The sequence below is a fragment of the Astatotilapia calliptera genome, chromosome 22, assembly GCF_900246225.1.
Source record: "Astatotilapia calliptera chromosome 22, fAstCal1.2, whole genome shotgun sequence".
Classification (NCBI taxonomy): Eukaryota; Metazoa; Chordata; class Actinopteri; order Cichliformes; family Cichlidae; genus Astatotilapia; species Astatotilapia calliptera.
In genome coordinates, this window is record NC_039322.1 from 4,467,484 (window position 1) to 4,487,288 (window position 19,805).

General features: G+C 39.1%; 2 protein-coding genes across 3 annotated transcripts; one reads left to right on the top strand and one right to left on the bottom strand.

Moving 5' to 3' along the window:
* Positions 1-2,356: 2,356 nt before the first annotated feature.
* LOC113015209 (uncharacterized) lies at positions 2,357-4,829 on the top strand. Of its 2 annotated transcripts, none has more exons than XM_026157161.1 (4): positions 2,357-2,708; positions 3,013-3,171; positions 3,495-3,590; positions 4,001-4,829. In XM_026157161.1, the coding sequence occupies exons 1-4, from the start codon at positions 2,484-2,486 to the stop codon at positions 4,277-4,279; spliced, it is 759 nt and encodes a 252-aa protein (XP_026012946.1). In that variant the 5' UTR covers positions 2,357-2,483; the 3' UTR covers positions 4,280-4,829. The 2 variants fall into 2 exon arrangements, with proteins under 2 accessions (XP_026012946.1, XP_026012947.1); XM_026157162.1 differs by having other exon boundaries at positions 2,362-2,676.
* A 1,172-nt stretch (positions 4,830-6,001) lies between these two features.
* On the bottom strand, positions 6,002-17,218 carry LOC113015180 (germ cell-specific gene 1-like protein). Its single transcript, XM_026157126.1, has 7 exons — positions 16,453-17,218; positions 14,126-15,140; positions 11,774-11,968; positions 9,742-9,801; positions 9,491-9,649; positions 8,987-9,098; positions 6,002-7,487 (listed from the first exon to the last, which is right to left on the bottom strand). Exons 2-7 carry the CDS (start codon positions 14,319-14,321, stop codon positions 6,899-6,901), a joined length of 1,311 nt encoding a protein of 436 aa, XP_026012911.1. The 5' UTR covers positions 14,322-15,140; positions 16,453-17,218; the 3' UTR covers positions 6,002-6,898.
* Positions 17,219-19,805: the final 2,587 nt, after the last annotated feature.

Here is a 19,805-nt window from a genome sequence, read left to right on the forward strand (position 1 = left end):
TTTATTTAAATATTTAATACAATATATGAAGGTAGATCTCATATTCAACAAGAAGAAAAAAAGTCACAATAATTCCAAAGTGAGTAGAAATCATCCGAAATTATTTCAAGGTCAAGGTCAATATATGTAACATGTCAAAGCCAAGCTAAAGACCAAAAAATTAAAAATCGTAACTTCTTGTTTAAATGTAAAAGCAGATGTATTTTTTGCCTTTATTTATTTTCTGTGTATTTTGACTTAAAGATGTCAGCGAGTGCACTGTAAAAACGATAACTAGCAATTGTTGATTTCACTAAAGTTTTTAAATTAAACTGACTTAGAAATAAAACTTTCCTTTACAACCTAAAAAAGCTTGTCTACCCAACAAATTTCTTTCATTGTTGTCCTAACTAAGATTTTCTAGACAGCATAACAAAGATTATCAACTTTTGAGCAGAGTTTCTGAGTCAAGTTGGGAACCAGTGGGAAACCCCGTAGATGACTGGCACATGTGGTCTGAACAAGTTTGAACTAAACCAAACGGACTTTCAACTGAGCCTGAGCAGACCTGAGCTGTGTGATAGTGGTTTACCATGTGTTCTAGACTAAAAACCTCCTAAGAAAATTTGAACCATCGTGGCTAGATTTGGATGTAAAATGCAATTTTTCGACCATTGAGGATTTTCACTTCTGCAGTTTTGGACAGGTGCTGGAGCTGCCGACCATTTACCCTAGCAGGTAAGCTAACTACATGTGTTATTAAGATTTTCTACAAGCGCCTAGGCTGCATCCTCCTGAGGACCCGGGAGGATGGAACTAGTAAAACACTGAAAAAGGCCAACTATAGCATTTTTAAGTTATCTAAGTGACTTAATTGACCCCCCCCCCCCCCCCCCCCCCCTTGGCTAGCTATCGAGCTGGTGGGTAACAGACGTCTCCGAAAGCGTCGGAGCACTTTTGCAAGTATATGTTGTCTTAATAAACTGAACAGATATTAGCAATTTACACAGCTACATTAACGCCTGAAAATATCTTAAAAGTTTATTTTGTGACCCAGAAAGAGTAATATTAAAACTAATTCCACAGATAGAATTTGCACATGCGCAATAAGGATCGGGGAGTCCGAGCCGTAACTTTTTTCTCTCGTTTTTTTTCTACATTATATTGAAATGTTTCAATATTGCAAACATTTTAAGAGATGCTTATTATAAGGAGGACGTATTTCTCGGACGCATTTAGAGGAGTCCACTATGAATTTGGGCAGCCTTCGTCGCGCCGCTGTGTCGTAATCGGGCTACAAGCAGCCTCTGAAGGTTTTAGCTCAGAGAAAGACTTCAGTAGATTCATTGCTGGACATCTCTATAATGACTTTACTGTGAAATGGGAAAATGTTGTATTTTGTTTCTTTCGAAGGCAAAAAAAAGAAGATGTTTACTTTATAATAAACTTATTAGTTATCTTAGCTAAATTTTATTTTCACAAATGCAAATACAGTAACAAAAAACCTAATTTTAAACATTACTATAATGATGTTTTATGTTACATAAAATTGATTAGTGGATCACTTAACAAAAAGGCTATGAAAACTATTACCATTTGTAGTAATTACAAATTATTTGAATGTATGTAATTCTTTGTATTACACCCCCTGGCATATGTTAATTTTGTTCTGATTGTATACATGTTCTGTATACTGTTTCTTAATAAAGTTTAATATTTAAAAAAAAAAAAAAAGGTTTTAGCTCAGAGTAGTGGCCAGCGCAAAAAGTAATGTTTAATGTTAAACACTCTGAAATTCAGACAGACATCACTAAATGACGGTATCTCACACTGGCTTTTTACAGCACTTCTGCCATGGTAAAACTTATTAGCTTATTACCCGTTTTGTAACCAGTTTCAATGTTATCTTTGCATGAAAACGTTATGTTAACCTTGACAACAAACTGGGCCAAGCACGCGTTGTCATGGAGACTCTTTCATGGGTCGGTGTAGGATATGTGCGCCAATTATATGACAGTGATATAAGTAATTTGCATATTGTCTAATATTGTTTTTTCACTTTTTCAATAGTCACCGTTTATCCGGTGCAGCACTGTTACTTTAAAGTAATGTTTAAAGCTGACTTGACAGTTTGTCAGCTGGTGTAAGATTGCCTAATGTACTGTAAGTTAATGTCACACGCAAATTAAAGTTGTACTTCATGCTCTGTATTATAAGATTGCTACATTTTCAGAGCTTTTTACATAATGGGGAAGGAGACAATATTAAAGGAATGATTGTGTGTTGTTGATGTATACTGTGTTACAGTTAATATTAATTTTTCTATAGTTATTGCATTTTTTTTATCATAGTAACAAAAAAATGTTTGAATTCGAGCTTGCATTTATGTTACATGTCATGTATGTTATCAATCATATACTTGATATAGTAGACAAGTGGTCATATGTAAGTTAATATGATTCCTTACATATTTTTTTCATGATGTCTCTGGTTTTGGCTTGTTGATGTATTCAGCTCCTGCATCTATGGATTCCTTCTGTGTGTTAGATATGGATGTTTTATCCCATTGCAAAAGTGCTTTTGGCAAAATTGACTATGTCTCTTGTGTTTCAGAGTTCATGCAGTGCCGATTTTGCAAATTCACAAGCTCCAGTCAAGAGACTCTTGTGAAACATTTCCGCCTTCATCACGGACAAGGTGCACATTGGCCATGCATTCACACAGACTTTGTATGTGTATTTAAAACACCTGGAGCATTACGATCACACCTCTCAAGGTCACACTCAATAGTAAAAATCCACAAAAATTCCACATTTCAGTGTGAACATAATATATATTTGCATATTGATACTGTTTTTTGTGGAGGGTGTTTCTATTCCTGTGCAAAATGTGTATTCATGAGAGATTTTTGAAGTAGGTTTTGCGGTTGATAACACAGTCAGGCATATAACATGGTGCAGACTGTACAAGGCAGCTACCCAGAAATTTTCTGTGCTGAATAAATGGCAATATTTTGGTTATTGTCTTGTTTAGATATCTGAAGAATTTCATCGGATCACAAGCAAAGACCTCCTGGGGACGTTCAATGCATCCCTGGACAAATTTGTGCCTGGCCTGCTGAAACTATACCGGTCTAAGAAGGGAGCTCTTGGTGAGGAGATGGAAGACATCTTGGATAAACTTGATGAACAGGTAAGTGCTCCTTTACCTGACATTTTTAGAAGAGAGTATACCTTTGTCATAACAGAAAAAAATGTTGGCTTCAGCCAAAACACATGAATGGAAATGAATGTCATCAGTCATTACTTTGTTTTTATTTGGCGGTATTTTATTTAATTTGTAAAAAGAAAGTAAAATTGTTAAAATGGTGTTTTGTTTTTTTAAGTTTTACATGTTGCTGGGCCTGATCTGTATTTTATTTTCATTACTATAAGAGTTCTGATTTTGCATTGTGTGTAGGTACACCACGTTACTATACTAATTTAAATGTCTGTTTTCCACTGAATACTCTTTAGACATCTGACATTGTGTCCCACCAAAAGACAGCAGCACTGAGAGGCCTGCCCATTTTCCTCGGAGAGGATGCAACACAGGTTTTCCTGAAGTGCTTAGTAAGTACAAAAAAGTAATGCAAGAAAAACTAGTTGCTATGAGATGTTTTTAAAAGATGATTTAATCCAAAATGGAAATGTACACTTCCTCAGTGCAGTCCAGATAATTTTATGGTGAGGATTGCAGTTGTCATAACTCTCGCTGCTTTTTTTTCTGCTGAGGAGCACCTGGGCATTGTTAGCGGGTGTTCAACAGCAGAAAATATTTTTGTACAAAACTCATCACAAGGTTGGTTGGTGAAAGATATTGTGCCGTTAATTAAAGGAAAATAATCTTTTTCTTTTTAAAACCTCCATGAGTCAAATGAGCATCATGGTATAGAGGTTAAAGTTAAGATCTTTAGAAATGTATTTTGTCTTTAATTTTTCTTAGCTTTCAATAATTCATATTTTACTTTTCTTCTCTTCAGGACACTGACATTTTGGAACCAGTGTTGAACGGTGCATCAGTTGCCATCCTCACCATCCTGCAAGATGACGATGCCGATACGTCTGTGCGAGAACATGCTGTTGTGTTGGAAGGGGACATCGTGCTACATAACATTCCAGACCTCTCTACTGCCTTGGCATACCTCTTTGGCCTTCTGTATGCCCTCAACATTGATTATCCAAAGCAGATGAGTTTACCTTTGAAGCAATTCAGGGCATCTTTTTTGAACTCGGTGGCTCTCGATGCTCACAGCGCATAAGGTCTCTAAAAACAAAGCTTTTGCTGTGACTGTTAACGGGGAAGCCAGACATGAGTTTAACTTGTTCTTAAACATGTTCAAGTGCATTGTAGAGTCATGTAAAAAAACAAAACAAAACCCAGTAGTTCAACCCATTTCCCTCTATATAATCGTTCATTTTACCTGATAGTTCACTGTTCATTGATGGTAACATTTCTAATAACTTTTGACTTCTGTAGTTCATCATAGTGAGCCCATGTAAAATGTCAATGTCTGGGTACAAAGGCAATTGTTTGTTGCACTACCCTATTTAGTGTGCAATAGTTAAGTTAAGCTTTTACAGGACAGTCAGGGTGTGAACGTGAATGACTAAGCTGCTGGACACTTTTCTTTTTTTCTGGACTCTGGAATTTTAATGTCTCTGCTGGGGTGCTCAAAGCACCCTAAAGAAACTGGCAACACGTTTTTTTCTGTTTGTTTGCTTTTTTACAGAAATTCACCCCACTGCCCATGACCTTCTGAAATATACTGAAAGCACTGTTGAAAAAAATAAATACGTTTTTACATAACATTCAGTTGTGCTTTGTTTTATTCTATATCTGTTTGAGTGTTTTTTCAAGTACGATAACAGCATACATTTTTCTTTATTAATATTGGTAAATTTTCAACTCACTGGAGTAAGAATTGTATGATTATTCAACAAGAATATCTGTGTTTGGTGAATTTAGGAATACATGGCCTTGGAGGGAATGATTGTATGTTAATTCAACAGGAATATCTTTGTTTGGTGAAGGCAGAAATACATGGCATTGAAACCAGAATTTCTTTGTTAGACTTACAGGATTATCCTAATTAGGTGAACAAGTAGATCCAAGTTGGCAGAACATGAAAATATTAGTTAAGTCAACTACAGTTGGCAGAAGTTGAGAAAACTCAAAAATCTCTTGCATCATGTTGCCTTGAAATTTTAAGTTTTCTCAACTTTTTCTTTTTTACAGTGTGTTGGTTCTTTAATTTATTGTAGTGATGTAGTTACATTGCAAAAAGATAAATACGCTTGCAGCATCTTCATAAATGATAAAAACTGATAAAAAAACTCTGATGTCAACACTAAGTTTACAAGACAGCATTGATCACAGTATACCCCGTTATTGCCACAGGCTAAAGACGAGCCACGTCATACCCAAATATTTCAGACAAAATAGTGGGTTGATTATTTCCAGTTTATTCTTCAGAAATGTAAATAAACTACATTTTTCTGACAGTTTTGAGAAATATCTGCAGGTTTAGATGACAAACACTCGAAATTCTGGTTCTTCTTGATTTCATCGATGCAAATATACATTACCTTGGAGCTGTAGCTCTAGCATGAATGAAGCCAATGTGGAAATACCAAAAACCTGCGGTTCGGGTGTCCCAGTGGACCCGCGCATACTGCTGGATGCAGAAGGGCATCTATAGAGTCTGGCCTCTTCCTGAAAAGGTTTTTACAGAGGTTGACTCTATAAATTTCTAAAGTAGAAATAACGCACTGGTACATCATGTTCAGAAAGTTTAGAAAGTCTATTTGTTTGAATGCAAATCTATGTGGGTGCACATAGCACCGAATGGTACAGTTAAGTTAGGTTTGAAAGCCTAAACCCTTAACTTGAATGAACTTGAAAAAGAAAATAAATTCTTGTCTTGAAGAACTTTAGTATCATTGACTCCATTAAAGTCTATTACAAGTGACGAGTCCAGTCATGCAATGAATGTGCTTCATGTTTATTCATCACCTTAATGTGGAGAGAATTTTATACAATCATGCAAAAACAGATTAAAAATAAAAATATACATACAGCAAATGTGATTGCAAACTTGTGTTATATTACTTGTTATGTATTGTTGCCCCTTGAATACATTCACATCATCTCTAACATCCAACGAGTCACTGAATTACATCAAATCCCTGAAGAAATGTAAGGCTTGAAAAACAAAATGATTTGTGCAGTTTTATAAAATCAAACTGTGAGTGTGTGTGCGCGTGTGTGTGTGTGTGTGCGTGTGTTTAAATTTCAGTTGCCTAAAGTTATATGTACTTCCAGCCAGGAACAACTGTAAGCTAACTCCATGTGTAAGACATGTAGAAGGGCAAATCTAATAAATGTTACATCATAATATTCTGATTCAAGTATTAAACCCTATTCAAATATTCGCTTGCCAATATAATAATCCCAACTTTGCAGCTCTGTGAAGCTTGCATTGTCTTTAAGCCAGTTATTTTGGTTCTTCTACTGCACATACGTCTGCAGAGTTTGCCATGTGGACAGAAACATTACTGAGATAGGATGAAAATGTTACTGTGGTAACTCTTACAGTAATAAACCACAACACTAATAGTTCGGGCTCTTTTGCTCGCTACTGGTCCAGAAATTTAAATTCTCATACTGTAATAGATGTAGTACTGAAAATAGTCCAGAATTGATTTGAAACTTCATTTGTACAACCCCACATGTACAAAACTGCAGTTAAAGGTTAAAGGTGTGTGTGTCTGTGCAAGTCCTGTGAATTTTTAAAAAATATATTTTATTGTAGTTTTAGTGAGATAAGTAAAATCTGCCGTGGAGAGATGTTTGTCGAGGTCTTCTGCCCCGAGAAGTCTTAGCAGAGTGAGTCCTCTCGCTCCTCCTGGAGGGCATAATTTATCTCGTCCATCTCACGTTCACAATCTTCACATCCTTCGGTGCCGCAGCCTTCCACCACAACCACACCATGAGGGTCTGCCAGCTTCCCCCCTCCTACTCCACCTGCTCCCATTCCTCCCCCTGCTCCACCTCCCATCCCTCCCATTCCAACACCATTTCCCCCAGCACCTGCCATAGATGGCATTCCTCCCAGTCCCATCCCAACGCCAAGATTACCCATGCCTCCAACTCCAATTCCTCCTCCACCAACGAGCAGTGCTCCCCCAGCGCCACATGCCAGAGGTCCAACAGCTGGTCCCACTCCTCTGGGCCACATTGGGTCCATTAGAGCCCCCTGTTGTCCAAGCTGCATCAGCTGACTGACGGAGTAAATCCCTCCCGGCCCAGCTCGAACAACCTCCTCATAGGAGGGGGCACTGGTGGTATTTCGGGCCTCCTCCAGCCTTACCCGAGCCCGGTGCTTCATCTCAATGATGGTCTTGGTGTAGGAGTTCAATGTGGCCACAGCAGCTGCCATGCAGCAGCTGAATGAAAGCCATGCCATGCTGGAGAGGGGGAAAGATTGAATCTTTCTAGTATGATGACCAGCCAATACAAAAGGTTGTGTAAAGATTCGATCAGATCAGAAAGTGGTACAGTGAAGCTCTTTAAAGTGCCATATGACTACTGAAGCTTGGAGAGACAGCATCTATAACTGTGGTCAGTTAGTTTACATCCACTCACCACGAGCAAGAATGTCATGGAAATTTGGGGCTTTTAATTGTTTCTTTGAAGGGTTCTTTTCCCAAAGTGGAATGACAATAAACCATACATTTTAATGATTTAAAAAAACAAGAACTGGATACACAAGTTTGAATGTATTTGAAATTTTCTCTAATCCACACATGGTCAGGAGTATCAATGAAGGCTCAAACATATATGTACACTCACTTCAAATAAGGCCTATTAAGTTCAAGAACAGCCTGGGAACCACAAAGGCTCAAGCCTCCCATGAACTGGAAACCAGTTTTACATTGCCATGGACTGAGAGTACAGACCAAGAAAGATGTCCCAGGTCCCAAACCGACACCTTCAAGCTAAACTGAAATTTTCAACTGCCCACATGGAAAAGCCAAATTCCTCCTGGAGAAAGATTCATGGTCAGATGAGACAAAGACTGAGCTACAATGATAGTAGGAATTGTTTGGAGGAGTAAAGGTGAGGCTTTCAAACCTCAGACAACTATACAAACTGTTAAGCATAGTGGTAGAAGCATCATGCCGTTTCCTGTCAGTGGTACTGATACATTTCACAAAGTGGATAATAAAAATGGAGGAATATGTTCAAATTATTCAACTTTACCTCAAACCAACAGCTAGATGTTTGCACCTTAGATGCAAATGGGCATTTCAACAGAACAATGATCAAAAACACACATCAACACTGGTTTTGAAATGGACAAAGCAACTAGCATTATGCACCTAGAATGGCCTACCTAAAGCCCTGACCTCAACCATGTTGAAAATCCAACAAATCAGCCAGTGAGATTGGTCAAATATCTAGAATAGCTAGAATTATGCCAGACGCTTGTTGATGACTACCAAAAGTGTCTGGTAAGGGACATTTAACCAGATATTTGTGGCGGTATATGTATCTTTTTTGCTTCTGACCCCGTGTGGATCACAGAAAATTCCAGATAAATTAAAAACTCGTGCTCTCAATTATTGTTTTTAAAGTCATTAAAGATGTGTTCTGTGCAATCATTTGACCCTAGAAAAAGAAATATAGAAAAATAATTAAAAGCCACCATGTCAATCATTCATGTGAACTCCTGACCACAGCTGTAGGTAATTGAGACCATGTTAGTGTTTGTCACAGCCACTCTCAAAACAGCTTTCTGTATAGCTTGCTAACCAGATAATGTTTACACACCTTGCAGATATAAAATATTTTGACAATATTGGGTGATAATCAAACTCTGTGGGATATTTCATCTAATCTGACGATTGTTGGGGAATATTTTACTTTAATACAGAATAATTACTTTGGTTTAATTGAAACTCACGCAAAAGACCAGCCGTAGTCCCAGCTCTGTGGCCTCCAGTCTTTAGGTCCGATGCTCACAGTCATCTGAAACACTGTTGTGTACATCATGTGAGCTACCATCCCCATCATGCCTGGGAGAGGACAGAAACATGGAGATACGGTTACCTTTGCTGCAACCTGAAAAAATATGGTTAAAAAATAAAAAAGTAAGATAAAATAATTCAAATTTTGGAGGTTATTATTGTAGGAATGACTGAAACATGGCAGTCCTGCCATCCATCCATCCATCCATCCATCCATCCATCCATCCATCCATCCATCCATCCATCCATCCATCAATCCATGCATCCTAGCTCTACTCTGAGCCCCTCCTGAATTACTGAGGTCCTCACCCACACACCATCTGAAGGAAAGTAATTTCCACCATTTGTATCCAACCCTTTTCCTCTTGAGGTTTTTAGATCAAGCAAGCAAGCAAGTGCCCACAGCCTTTTAGAACTCAGAAAATGTTCTTTGTTCTCACCTGAGAGGACAGTGCACATGGCTGCAAAGGCATTGATCTTGAGGGCGTTCATTTCCCTCTTGGCGCAGAGGCACAGTGCTTCCACACACATCAGTAAGAAGCCCATAGCCAGGAGACCGATGTACAGGAACTCACTGATGACAGACAGCCAGAGCACACCTGGAAGCATTTAAGGATATAGAGACAATTTCTTCAGGTTAAATATTGAAGATTTTCTCTGTTGTGAGATGAAAATTTGGTATTGGACCAACCTTGTGTCTCTCCTGGTGTCAGCTCAATGAAACTTCGACACTTTTCTTCCTGATCTGCACCTAAAAACAAGGGTTAAGAAGCTTGTTATATTGTCTTTAAATCTATAATGTTTACAGGGGTCTACCTGTTTTATACAAACTAGGTTTGGGGAGAATAATCCTTTGTAAGCACTGAGAGGCACACACATACTTAAAGGTCAAATTTAAAGCTACAATCAGCTTTGAACCACAATCAGTCATAGTTGCAATCACTCCATCGAAGGGTATAAGACAGTGATTGCTTTTCTGTTTACAGGATACCCAACATCACTCTGTATATGCTTTTATATGTGTGTGTTCATAACTATGTAGCCCATATGGCACTTAACAACAATAACAATGTTTTCTTTGGTCTCTATTATCATTTAGTTCGTGAAAAGAAGAAACCCTCTCAAGCTTCTTTTGCCATTAAGAGAGGATGGTTGCACTTTATTGTGTGACTCACATGTGTTAACTCAATACTACCAACAGTTTTTCCATCAGTTTTTTGCGTAGCAACAATAATCCAGGCTTAGAAAGCGGCTTAAATGAGGTGCACTATATTAAATGATAGATTTGGACTCTGAAAATCCACAATCCTGATGCAGTGAACAAAATGTATTCAAATCTTCCTCTGAAGCAAATACGGGATTTCATTGGGCTGAGTCAGCGAAATCACATGGGTATTTTCCAAGTTTGCTGTTTGTGTTTTATTCGTTGGACAGCATGTCCCTGTTGAGCTCCAGTGAAAGGACATTAAAAAAGAGGGAATAATAATTTATACTTAAAGAGGCTGGCATCTCCACTTGATTTGTAAAGCTTGGATAAAACCTCACATGAAGATTAAAACATATGAATGTGTTTGTGCGTATAAAATCTTTAGACTTGTCCCCTCATGTTGAGATGTGTCCTTATAGAAAGCACATCTCCAACTTGTCCTCATCAACCAGATTGCCAGTGACTGTTAAAACAAATAATATAGGTTCTTGCAAAAAAATTCTAATTTGCACAAATCTGTGAAGCAGTTAAAACACAGACAGAGGAAGAGGTGAGGTTCATTCTGTGGGACATCTGGACTGATGCAAGTTTCACAAGATTTAAGAGTTTAAGAATCTGCCAGGCTTTAAGTTACATACCTGAGCACTGCCATTTCACACCGTCAGTGCTGCAAGATGGCCTCATGACCAATAAGGTTACAGCTGTGCATGTGATAATAAATGGTTCAATAATATTATTTGCCAGGTATTTGTGCATAAAAATACTCTGCAACATTAATTGTTCTTACAGTGAAGGCAGGAATAATCTAATGGCATAATAACTGCATTATTAGCTCTACTGACTGTTTACTAGCTTTTAATGCTCCTTTGACTGTGGCTTGTCCTTGAAAGAGGACAGACAAATGACTTGTCAAGGAAGTATTTGCAGATCACACCAAACTTTCACCCGAGACACTCAGATTTTATGCTTTTTGGTTTTATTTTACTTATCTTTCCTCTTAGTTTCTTATTTATTTTGGATAATTTTAATATGAAAATGCGTTCCAGCCACTTTCTAGTTTCAATTTCACTTGCAAGTAAAAAATGCTGTAAACTTTAGTCACAGGGCTTCATGCAGGCTCTGTTTATTCACAGTTATGTTTACTGCAGTCTGAAGAGGCTATTTTAATTAATGCACATGAACAGGGTTAAAATAATATTTGAAAATCTGCTGTTGCCCATTTTTAAGTGATGTTTGATGCATTTTAATGTATGCATTAACTTATTCCTCTATCTCAACCTGCCTTTAGTTTTTGGGTCATTATGGTAATTAAAATGTTGTAATTAAACTTGTTTTAAAAGGTAATTTATTTCCACCTCATTTACTTTTACATAGCCCCTTTGACATGAGAGTGTCATCTTGAGATTATGAAAGAAATCAGTTGAATGTTGCACAGAGAGTTTTTTATGGAGGTTATTCAGGCACAAAAATCCCCCAGTTATTCGATCCCTGATCAAAGTCTGTTCCACTCACCAACCTTCATTGTGCTTCTCGCAGGACAGCCAGAAGCCAGTGTGGAAGTATCTCAGCATGTACTTGTCCTCTCCTGTCTCCCAGATGTAGTGGACAGCGTTGGCCAGCTGCTTTTTCCTTATCCTTTCCAGCTCCTCCTTCTGCTGAGGAGACAGCGTGACATTGGAGGCTGGGTTCCTGGGGTCTGGGGTGGGCACCTCTGGATGAAGAGGACAGGAGTTTTAGGGGGACAGAAACGGTATAAAAACATACCTTTTTGCTTGAAATGAGCAAACTTAAGTAATTAACAGAATCATTTGTATTCTTGTTTTTTTCCAAGGAGCTTTTGCTCTAATAAGACTAGAGCTGCGGAAATATGAGAAAAGTATGCCAGCAAACAGTGCTGTAAATCCTGAAGTAGGTCTCCTTTGGGTCACAGTGTGTAACACAATCCAGCCCTGAAACCTTGTTCTCCGTGTTATCAGCCCTTGTTTTATGTAATAAAAATTAAATACTACACAGAGATAAAATTGGTTTAAAGCTGAATGATGGTAAAGTGGGTTAGCAAATCCAGACAACATGCAGCCGCTGCCATAAAGTGCTGAGATAAGCAACAAAGCCGGGATTATGTGAATCTCTGGCAATAAAGTCTAAAAATACTTCAACCCAAGCAGCTGTGGAGATCCTGTAATAGTAAAACTACTAATGCCATACTGTAATAAGCAAACAGGAAAATAGTAAAAGTGACAGGGAAGCCTGGACGATCCCACACCCCACAACAACATCACAGATGCACTTTGAAAAGATCATTTTTGATGACTTGGTGTGCGACAACACTGTGGTGCACTGAGAATTCCTGCGCTCAGACTTTCTGCACAAACTGCACGTGCAGCCAAGAGAAATTAGAAATCCAGCTGGCAGAAGGCAAAAGAGAACTCAGAGAAAAAGAGATAATTCATGTTTAAACTGACCTTAGGGTGAAAGCACTTTCTTAGAAGCTGGTTTTCATTCAATTAGGCATGTATCAAATGCTCCAACTGTCTGCTAGCTGTGAGTAAGTAGTGAATACAGCTTAGATTTGTTATATGCTCTTCTGAGTTGTCTTTAAACATCCATCAAAGCCAGTTAAGATGAGCAAGAAAACAGACGTTTTGAGGACTCTGCGCTTTGGCCCACATGTGGCCCAGAACTCATGAGATAGGGTTTGCATAGGTTATGGAGAAGGTCTGGTCATGACAACCTAAATTTCTACCCACATAAGGTGGTGGAGCCAGTGTCAGGATTGGCACACGGCACAGTAAGGAAGCTGGGAATACTGGAAAGGGGAGCACCCATTTCTAATGGGAGCACAGCAGACACCGTCAAATACTCAAATAGTTGTTTTCTTCTGAGTGAAGTGACCTGGAAACAGCAGTGTGGCAGGCACATAATAAGAGCTCTTTAAATTCTCTATGGAAAGGAGCTCGAATCCTTTATTATCTCCCTTAGCTCTGGCTCATCCTCCAAGAAACCAAAGGAGACAATGCTGTCCCATAATTCATAGTGACACTACATCAAACAATGAGCAAAACAGATGACACAGATTATGTAAATGTTAAAAGTGAGTTTAACCTTGTTTATGCAAAACTATAAACATTAGGTTGCTATGATAAATATCTGCATCTTAGCAAGTCGTTGCCTTCTGTAACGAACGTCGTGTATGAATTTATGAGTTTGTATCAGTTGTCTTCTCAGTTTGTTGCTGTTCTGTTTTTAGGGTTATCATAAATCATTTTAATTTGGTCACAAATATAGAAATCCCTAATAGTAAAGGCCAGAGTTACACTGAATCATCTGTCCAACTGAAAAATAAAATATCAGTGGATGACAGCTTTTTATTGATTGTTTGGTTTTATATGACCGGTAGTAAAAGAACAAAGCACGAAGTATATACAGCAGCATATAGTTTCACCTCTTCAGACTAATGTCAGCAACATCCATCACATGATAAATAATTTTAGTGTATGTGCAGTCAGAGCCTGAGGATTTCCATCAAGATCAAAATTACAGAAATATTTTATTTTGGTTAATTTGTGGGCTATTTGATCACAGCTAATCCCAAAGTACGGAGAACTACAAAAAAGTAAAACTACCAACAGTGCAAAAAAAGCAAAAAATCTCAAAATGATGCATGAAATAAGAACAAAGTCCCTCAGCTACCCTAAAATTCATTTTTTTTAAGAAAACTGTGCAGATAGTTGTGTCATTACTTCCATTTTGAGATGATTAAACTGCATCTGCTGTTACCATCAGTGACTTCAGCTGTTGCCAAATTAACCAGGATCCTTGAAATCTTTGAAATGTCCAGAATAAGCACTGTGTGGCCCGTGTGTCTTACCTGTGGTGTATGGCTGGCTGTTGTTCTGCCCGCAGTTTTTCATCTTGACTGGCGACAGGCAGACCGGCTTCACCACCTTGTGTGTCCCTTCGCACCAATAAGAGGTGCAGAAAGCCCAGACGGACAGCGTGAGGGCCAGAGAGGTGAGGAACAGTGACAGCAGGGAGCGGTTACGTCTGGACATTTTCTCCAGCATGACTGTGTCTCAACTCAAAAGCAGCCAAATGAGAAATGAAATGGTTTTGGCAAGTGTGTGTCAAAAATAGCTGCAAGAGCCAGACAGGTTCTGGTGACCTGTCTGGAGCAGAAGATTGGGGAGCTTTCTGCAATAATACAATAGAGATTGAAAATAAAGTGGTAGGAAAGAGACAGAAGTGAGGAGAGGGGATTAGTGGTATTTGAGAAGTGGAACGAAGGACGGAGGGGAAGATAAAAAGTAGTCTGTTGGAGAGATAGAAGTAGGGCAGCGCTGGAGAAGGAGAGCTAGCGCTGAGCAAAGGTCAAATAACAGTGGAATAAAGAAAGATGAAGCTATGGGATTTAATCTTTTCCAGCAACAAGAGACAGATGTGCAGGCCAGAGGATGCAGGGGGAGCTCTAACTCTCCTCCTGCTGCAGTGTCACTTAAAGGAAATAAGCATGATGAAGAGAAGGAGGCCAGGTTTAAATTTGGGACCTTTGTTTCCTTTTGGAGACTTTGGTCACAAATTTAGCCCATGTTTCTACTGCAGTCACCGCTCGGGTCTCATATTAATATCTTCTCCCCTCTCAGATAAAGACAAACATCTAAATCTTATCCTGTGGATTTTGAGACTAATCGGTTCCACTCTCAGGGCACATCCCGTTCTTCAACCTGTTCCTCCACCTCAGTGAGAGGGATTGAACTCATGAAGAAGTGATTAGTCCAGCGTCTCAGGCCTACCTCGTGGCCTGGTAATCTGTGGTAATCTTGCGGGGTTAGGTGGATGAGTTTAATGCTTACTGACACTCATGCTGTCATTGTCTGAACGACCACCTAAGAGAGGGAAAAACAGATGATGGAGGCAAAGATCTGGGATTAGGAGTCATGAAGACAGAGTCACGTCTATGTCCAAGTAATTTGAGCTGCACTTAATCCTGCCAGGTGCCACATTTGTAAATTGGTTATATTTAATACAACGTATTAGACTCAAATCATTAAACTACAATCTGATGTAGCAATATAATTCTGGGATAGGGTCCACCCCCCTGTGATAATATAATATAATATAATATAATATAATATAATATAATATGATTCCATCAGACCATATTGTATTGTATCATGTCCTATTGCAACACATCATACATTATAAGCACAAACGTATTGGGCCTGACCTCTTGATCACCAGTTCTTGTGTTCTCTCTGCTTGTACACAAGCAATTACTTAAAAAGATTCCACTGAAGTCTGAATGTGTGCAGATTTTGTAGTAAAAGCAATTAATTACAAATTACGATCAGTGTGTCAGAAACATACAGATCATTAAAGACGTCTAGAACATGAAAAGCACCATTTTTTAAATAAAAAAAAGTGTGTGTGTTTTCATATTTGAAATCATATTTCCCAGTATTTGACAGTTTTCTTTTCAAAATTTATTATCCACTAAATGTGAATTAAAGTGTTGATAACTATAAAAAATTAGGTATTTCCAATTTCCTATTTTAGATCAAGTTTGATGGGCATCACAGCAGGAGTTTCTCTGTGTACGCTATAAACACAGATTGATTGACGAGGCACTGAGGTTTAATTTCATCTTATCAAATCAGCGTGAGGCAAACCTATAATCCACACACTTCACAAATGCATGTACTGTTCTGCTGGATTATTTGGTACCACGCACCTGACCACGTCATCAGTATAAAAGTCTAAATGATGAAGACAAACTGCACAAAACCTGAAATTCAAAGATCCCTAGAAGGAGAGGGGCTGAGCTGAGAGTGCTACCGCTATTTATTTATTTATTTTTTAGATTTTCCACAGACATCACGATAAAATCATTGTGAGGTTTAACACAACAATGGTGACGATCCGATATGGTGACACCTTCCTCAAGACATTCATTTTTACTGACTCTGATCTCAGTCTTAGATTAGAAATGCTGGTTTTACTGAAGATGTCAGCGATAGAAAAACTGAATTAACACAGCTCGTTGAAGCATCACAGATTTCCATAAATACAAGTAAAAAAATATAGTTTCCCTGTTTGAGAGAGCTCTTTGTTTCATCTCATCAGTAAACGCTGAAATCCAGCTGCTGCCGATTGATCGGCTTACACTTGCAGAACATAATGAAAAAAAAATCTACTTACCTTTCCTTGGATCTCAGGAGAGGCTCTTTTTGTGTTTCCTTCACCTGTCTTCAAGCAGGGTTCCAGTTTCCTTCACCTTTCTTTTTCATGCTCCCTTATTACTCCCTCGTGCTTCTTTGGGTGAGTTTCCATCAGAAACCCACCCAGATTTCCCTCTAATCCTCCCAAGTCCATCTGTTACTTTCCCTCCCCTTTGCTCCCTGCAGTGTCTTTTCCTCCACTCTCACTCTCGCCTCGCCTGCCTTCCTCATCACGCCTCCTCTCTCAGTCATGGCCTTGCTGACCTGTCCTTCTATAGATTAATTTGTATACATGGTATAGAAAGGCTTAGATTGAGACGAGAGCTGGTGTTGTGATTGTAATTCTGCTCCTTTAACTTTGACCCGTCTTAACACAAGTGAGGTGCAGCTACTGTTTATACTGAGTGATGACTGCACAAATCACTGGGCCGTGATTAGAAAATGATTTTGAGTTTGCTGGATGTTTTCTTGCTTCAGTTGCCTTTGTGGTCTGTTGAAATGAAACATCTGTTTTGTTGCTACACCTTAAAAAACGTTTTTAAGAACTTCTCCATCTGTATCCTAAGATGATGCCAAAACCTTACCAACACTCTCTAATTATCAGTCACCAGTCAGAAATCATGTGAGGCCCAGCTTTGGTTTTCTTATCTGGTTAGTCGTCAACATTGCATACTATTGTGAAAGTGCTTTAAATTGCTAATGTTATGAATTTGTGTTGTACACAGGGACATTAATATTTGATCCCCTGCTGTATTGAAATTCATTTGTATGGTAGTTTCATTTTAATTGAAAGAAACAGAAATCCAACAAAAGTCCAGAAGAAATTGCATCACATAAAAGTTATTGACTTAAATTTCACTGAGAAATTTAAGTGAAATTCTGGCTGGAATCCCCTGGAACCCAGCCAGAATTCTCCCAATCAATCAATCCACCATTGTGGTCAAGTCCAAAGAGCTCCCAGAGGACATCAGGAACACGACTGTAGACCTGCACAAGGCTGGGATGGACTACAAGACCATCAGCAAGAAGCTTGGTGAGAAGGTGACAGGTGTAGGTGCAATTGTCCGGAAGAGGGAGAACTCTAAACGGCCATCAGTCATCCTTGGTCTGCAGCTCCATGTAAGCTCTTGAATCATGGGGTGAGGGTGATCATGAGAAGATGGTGGATCAGTACAAAACTACATGGGAGGAGCTTATTATATTATATTAAGTATCTGAAGCCAGTTGGGAGCACAGTCACCAAGAATACTGTTGTTAACACTGATGGATGTATCCCCCTCCTCAGGAAGGAATGTATACAGGCCATCTTAAGTTTGCCAGTGAACATCAGAGATGGTTCAGAGAAGTCTTGGGAGAAAATGCTGCCATCAGATGAAAAACAAGTTGACCTCTTTGGTATCAACTCAACGCACTGTGGTTGGAGGAAGTGAAATGCTGAGTATGAAACATTTGCTTTGGAGCTGTTTTCATGCTAAGGGTGCAGGATGACATCATGATGCAGATGGATGGGGCCCACTTCTGTTAATCTTAAGATGGGTCATCGATGACTCTTCCAGCATGACAGTGACTCAGAACACCAAGGGAACAAAGGAGTGGCTAAATAAGAAGCACATTAAGGCTGAGCGGCGTGCCTCCAGATGTCTTCTGTGGTTGCTTCTTGGTTTTGTTTCTTGCACTAAACAACACATTCCTCATCATGCATTGAAAGCCTAGGTTAGTTTAGTTTTTTCCTTTGTTTCTTACATTCAAAATAAACAGTGTTTTAATTGGGATTCATTTGGCATCTCCCTTTTTGTCATGGCTGTGGAGCCTGGTTTGTGACAGTATATCAGAGGGTCAGCTCAGATTGTGCCGTTTGGAGGCAGAGGTACAGAGGAAAGGGCGAGATCGATTGGACATGTGCAGAAGAGGGATGGCGGATAAATTGGATAAAGGATGCTGAAAATGGCCCTACCAGGCAGGAGGAAAAGATAAAGACCACAAAGAAGACTCATGGAAAGAAGACATGAAGAGTACTGGTGTCACATAAGAGGATGTAAGGGATAGGCAAGTTGCTTTGACAACAGAAATGGGAACGATAGAAAGAAGAAGCAAGTGACTTTACTCTCTATGACATTATCTTAACTACTCTGATGCAGTTTGACCTTTTAAAGAAAACTGTTTGTTCTCCTGTTACTTTATTGGATTCATTCTCATCTATAGCAGCTCCACTCTGTGGGCTTGTTCTCATTTCAAGGCACACAGTAACCAAACAGGTACATTTACACCCCTTTAACTAACTGCTTTTTTTTAACCAACGTACTCTTTTTCCCTGATTCCAGATTTATTGCTTTAAGTGACATTTTCACCAGCTGCCCTGACACAGCATTAATATTTAGGGCCCGAGCACTGAGAGTGCGAAGGCCCTATTGTATCTGCTCCGTTTCTTATTATTATTATTAGGGCCCGAGCACTGAGAGTGCGAAGGCCCTATTGTATCTGCTCCGTTTCTTATTATTATTATTAGGGCCCGAGCACTGACAGTGCGAAGGCCCTATTGTATCTGCTCCGTTTCTTATTAGGGCCCGAGCACTGAGAGTGCGAAGGCCCTATTGTATCTGCTCCGTTTCTTATTATTATTATTATTATTATTATTATTATTATTATTCACCCCAAACAAGGGCCTTTTTGAGGGCCTAAACATGCTCAAAAACTCATGAAATTTTGCACACATGCCAGGTCTGGTGAAAAATTTTGTATTTTAATGGTTTTACATATGAGCACTGGGAAATGGCTCTACAGCGCCACCTATGCCTTGTTAAATGCAGCCCTACGACCACATCGTTTGAGCTACATGTATAAAATTTGGCACACATGTGTATCATGCCAAGACGAACAAAAAAGTCTGTGGGCCCATTGACGCAAACCCAACAGGAAGTCCGCCATTTGGAAGAGAAGGTGACATTTTGGCTCTAATTTTGCCATTTCCATGCCTCGAACTTTTGCGAACTCCTCCTTGGGGTTTCATTTCATAACCTTCAAATTTGGACAGTGTCAACTACACCCTTGTGCCATGTTAAATTGCGGAGCTTTTGAGTTTTCACAATACTATGAGGCCGTGGCGCCATGGTGAATTTCGATGACTCGCCATGAAAATCTTATTGCCTCTCATTTTGTCATACATTTTCTGACCTTGACCAAAGTGAACACATATGATAAGGCTCCACCCCTGAACATATTTCAACTGCCATATTTGACACCAGGGACAGCGCCACCTAGTGGGAACAGGAAATGTCATGTTTTACACTTTGGGGTACAGTATAGTAATGGGTGACATCTGCAGCCTCAAATTTC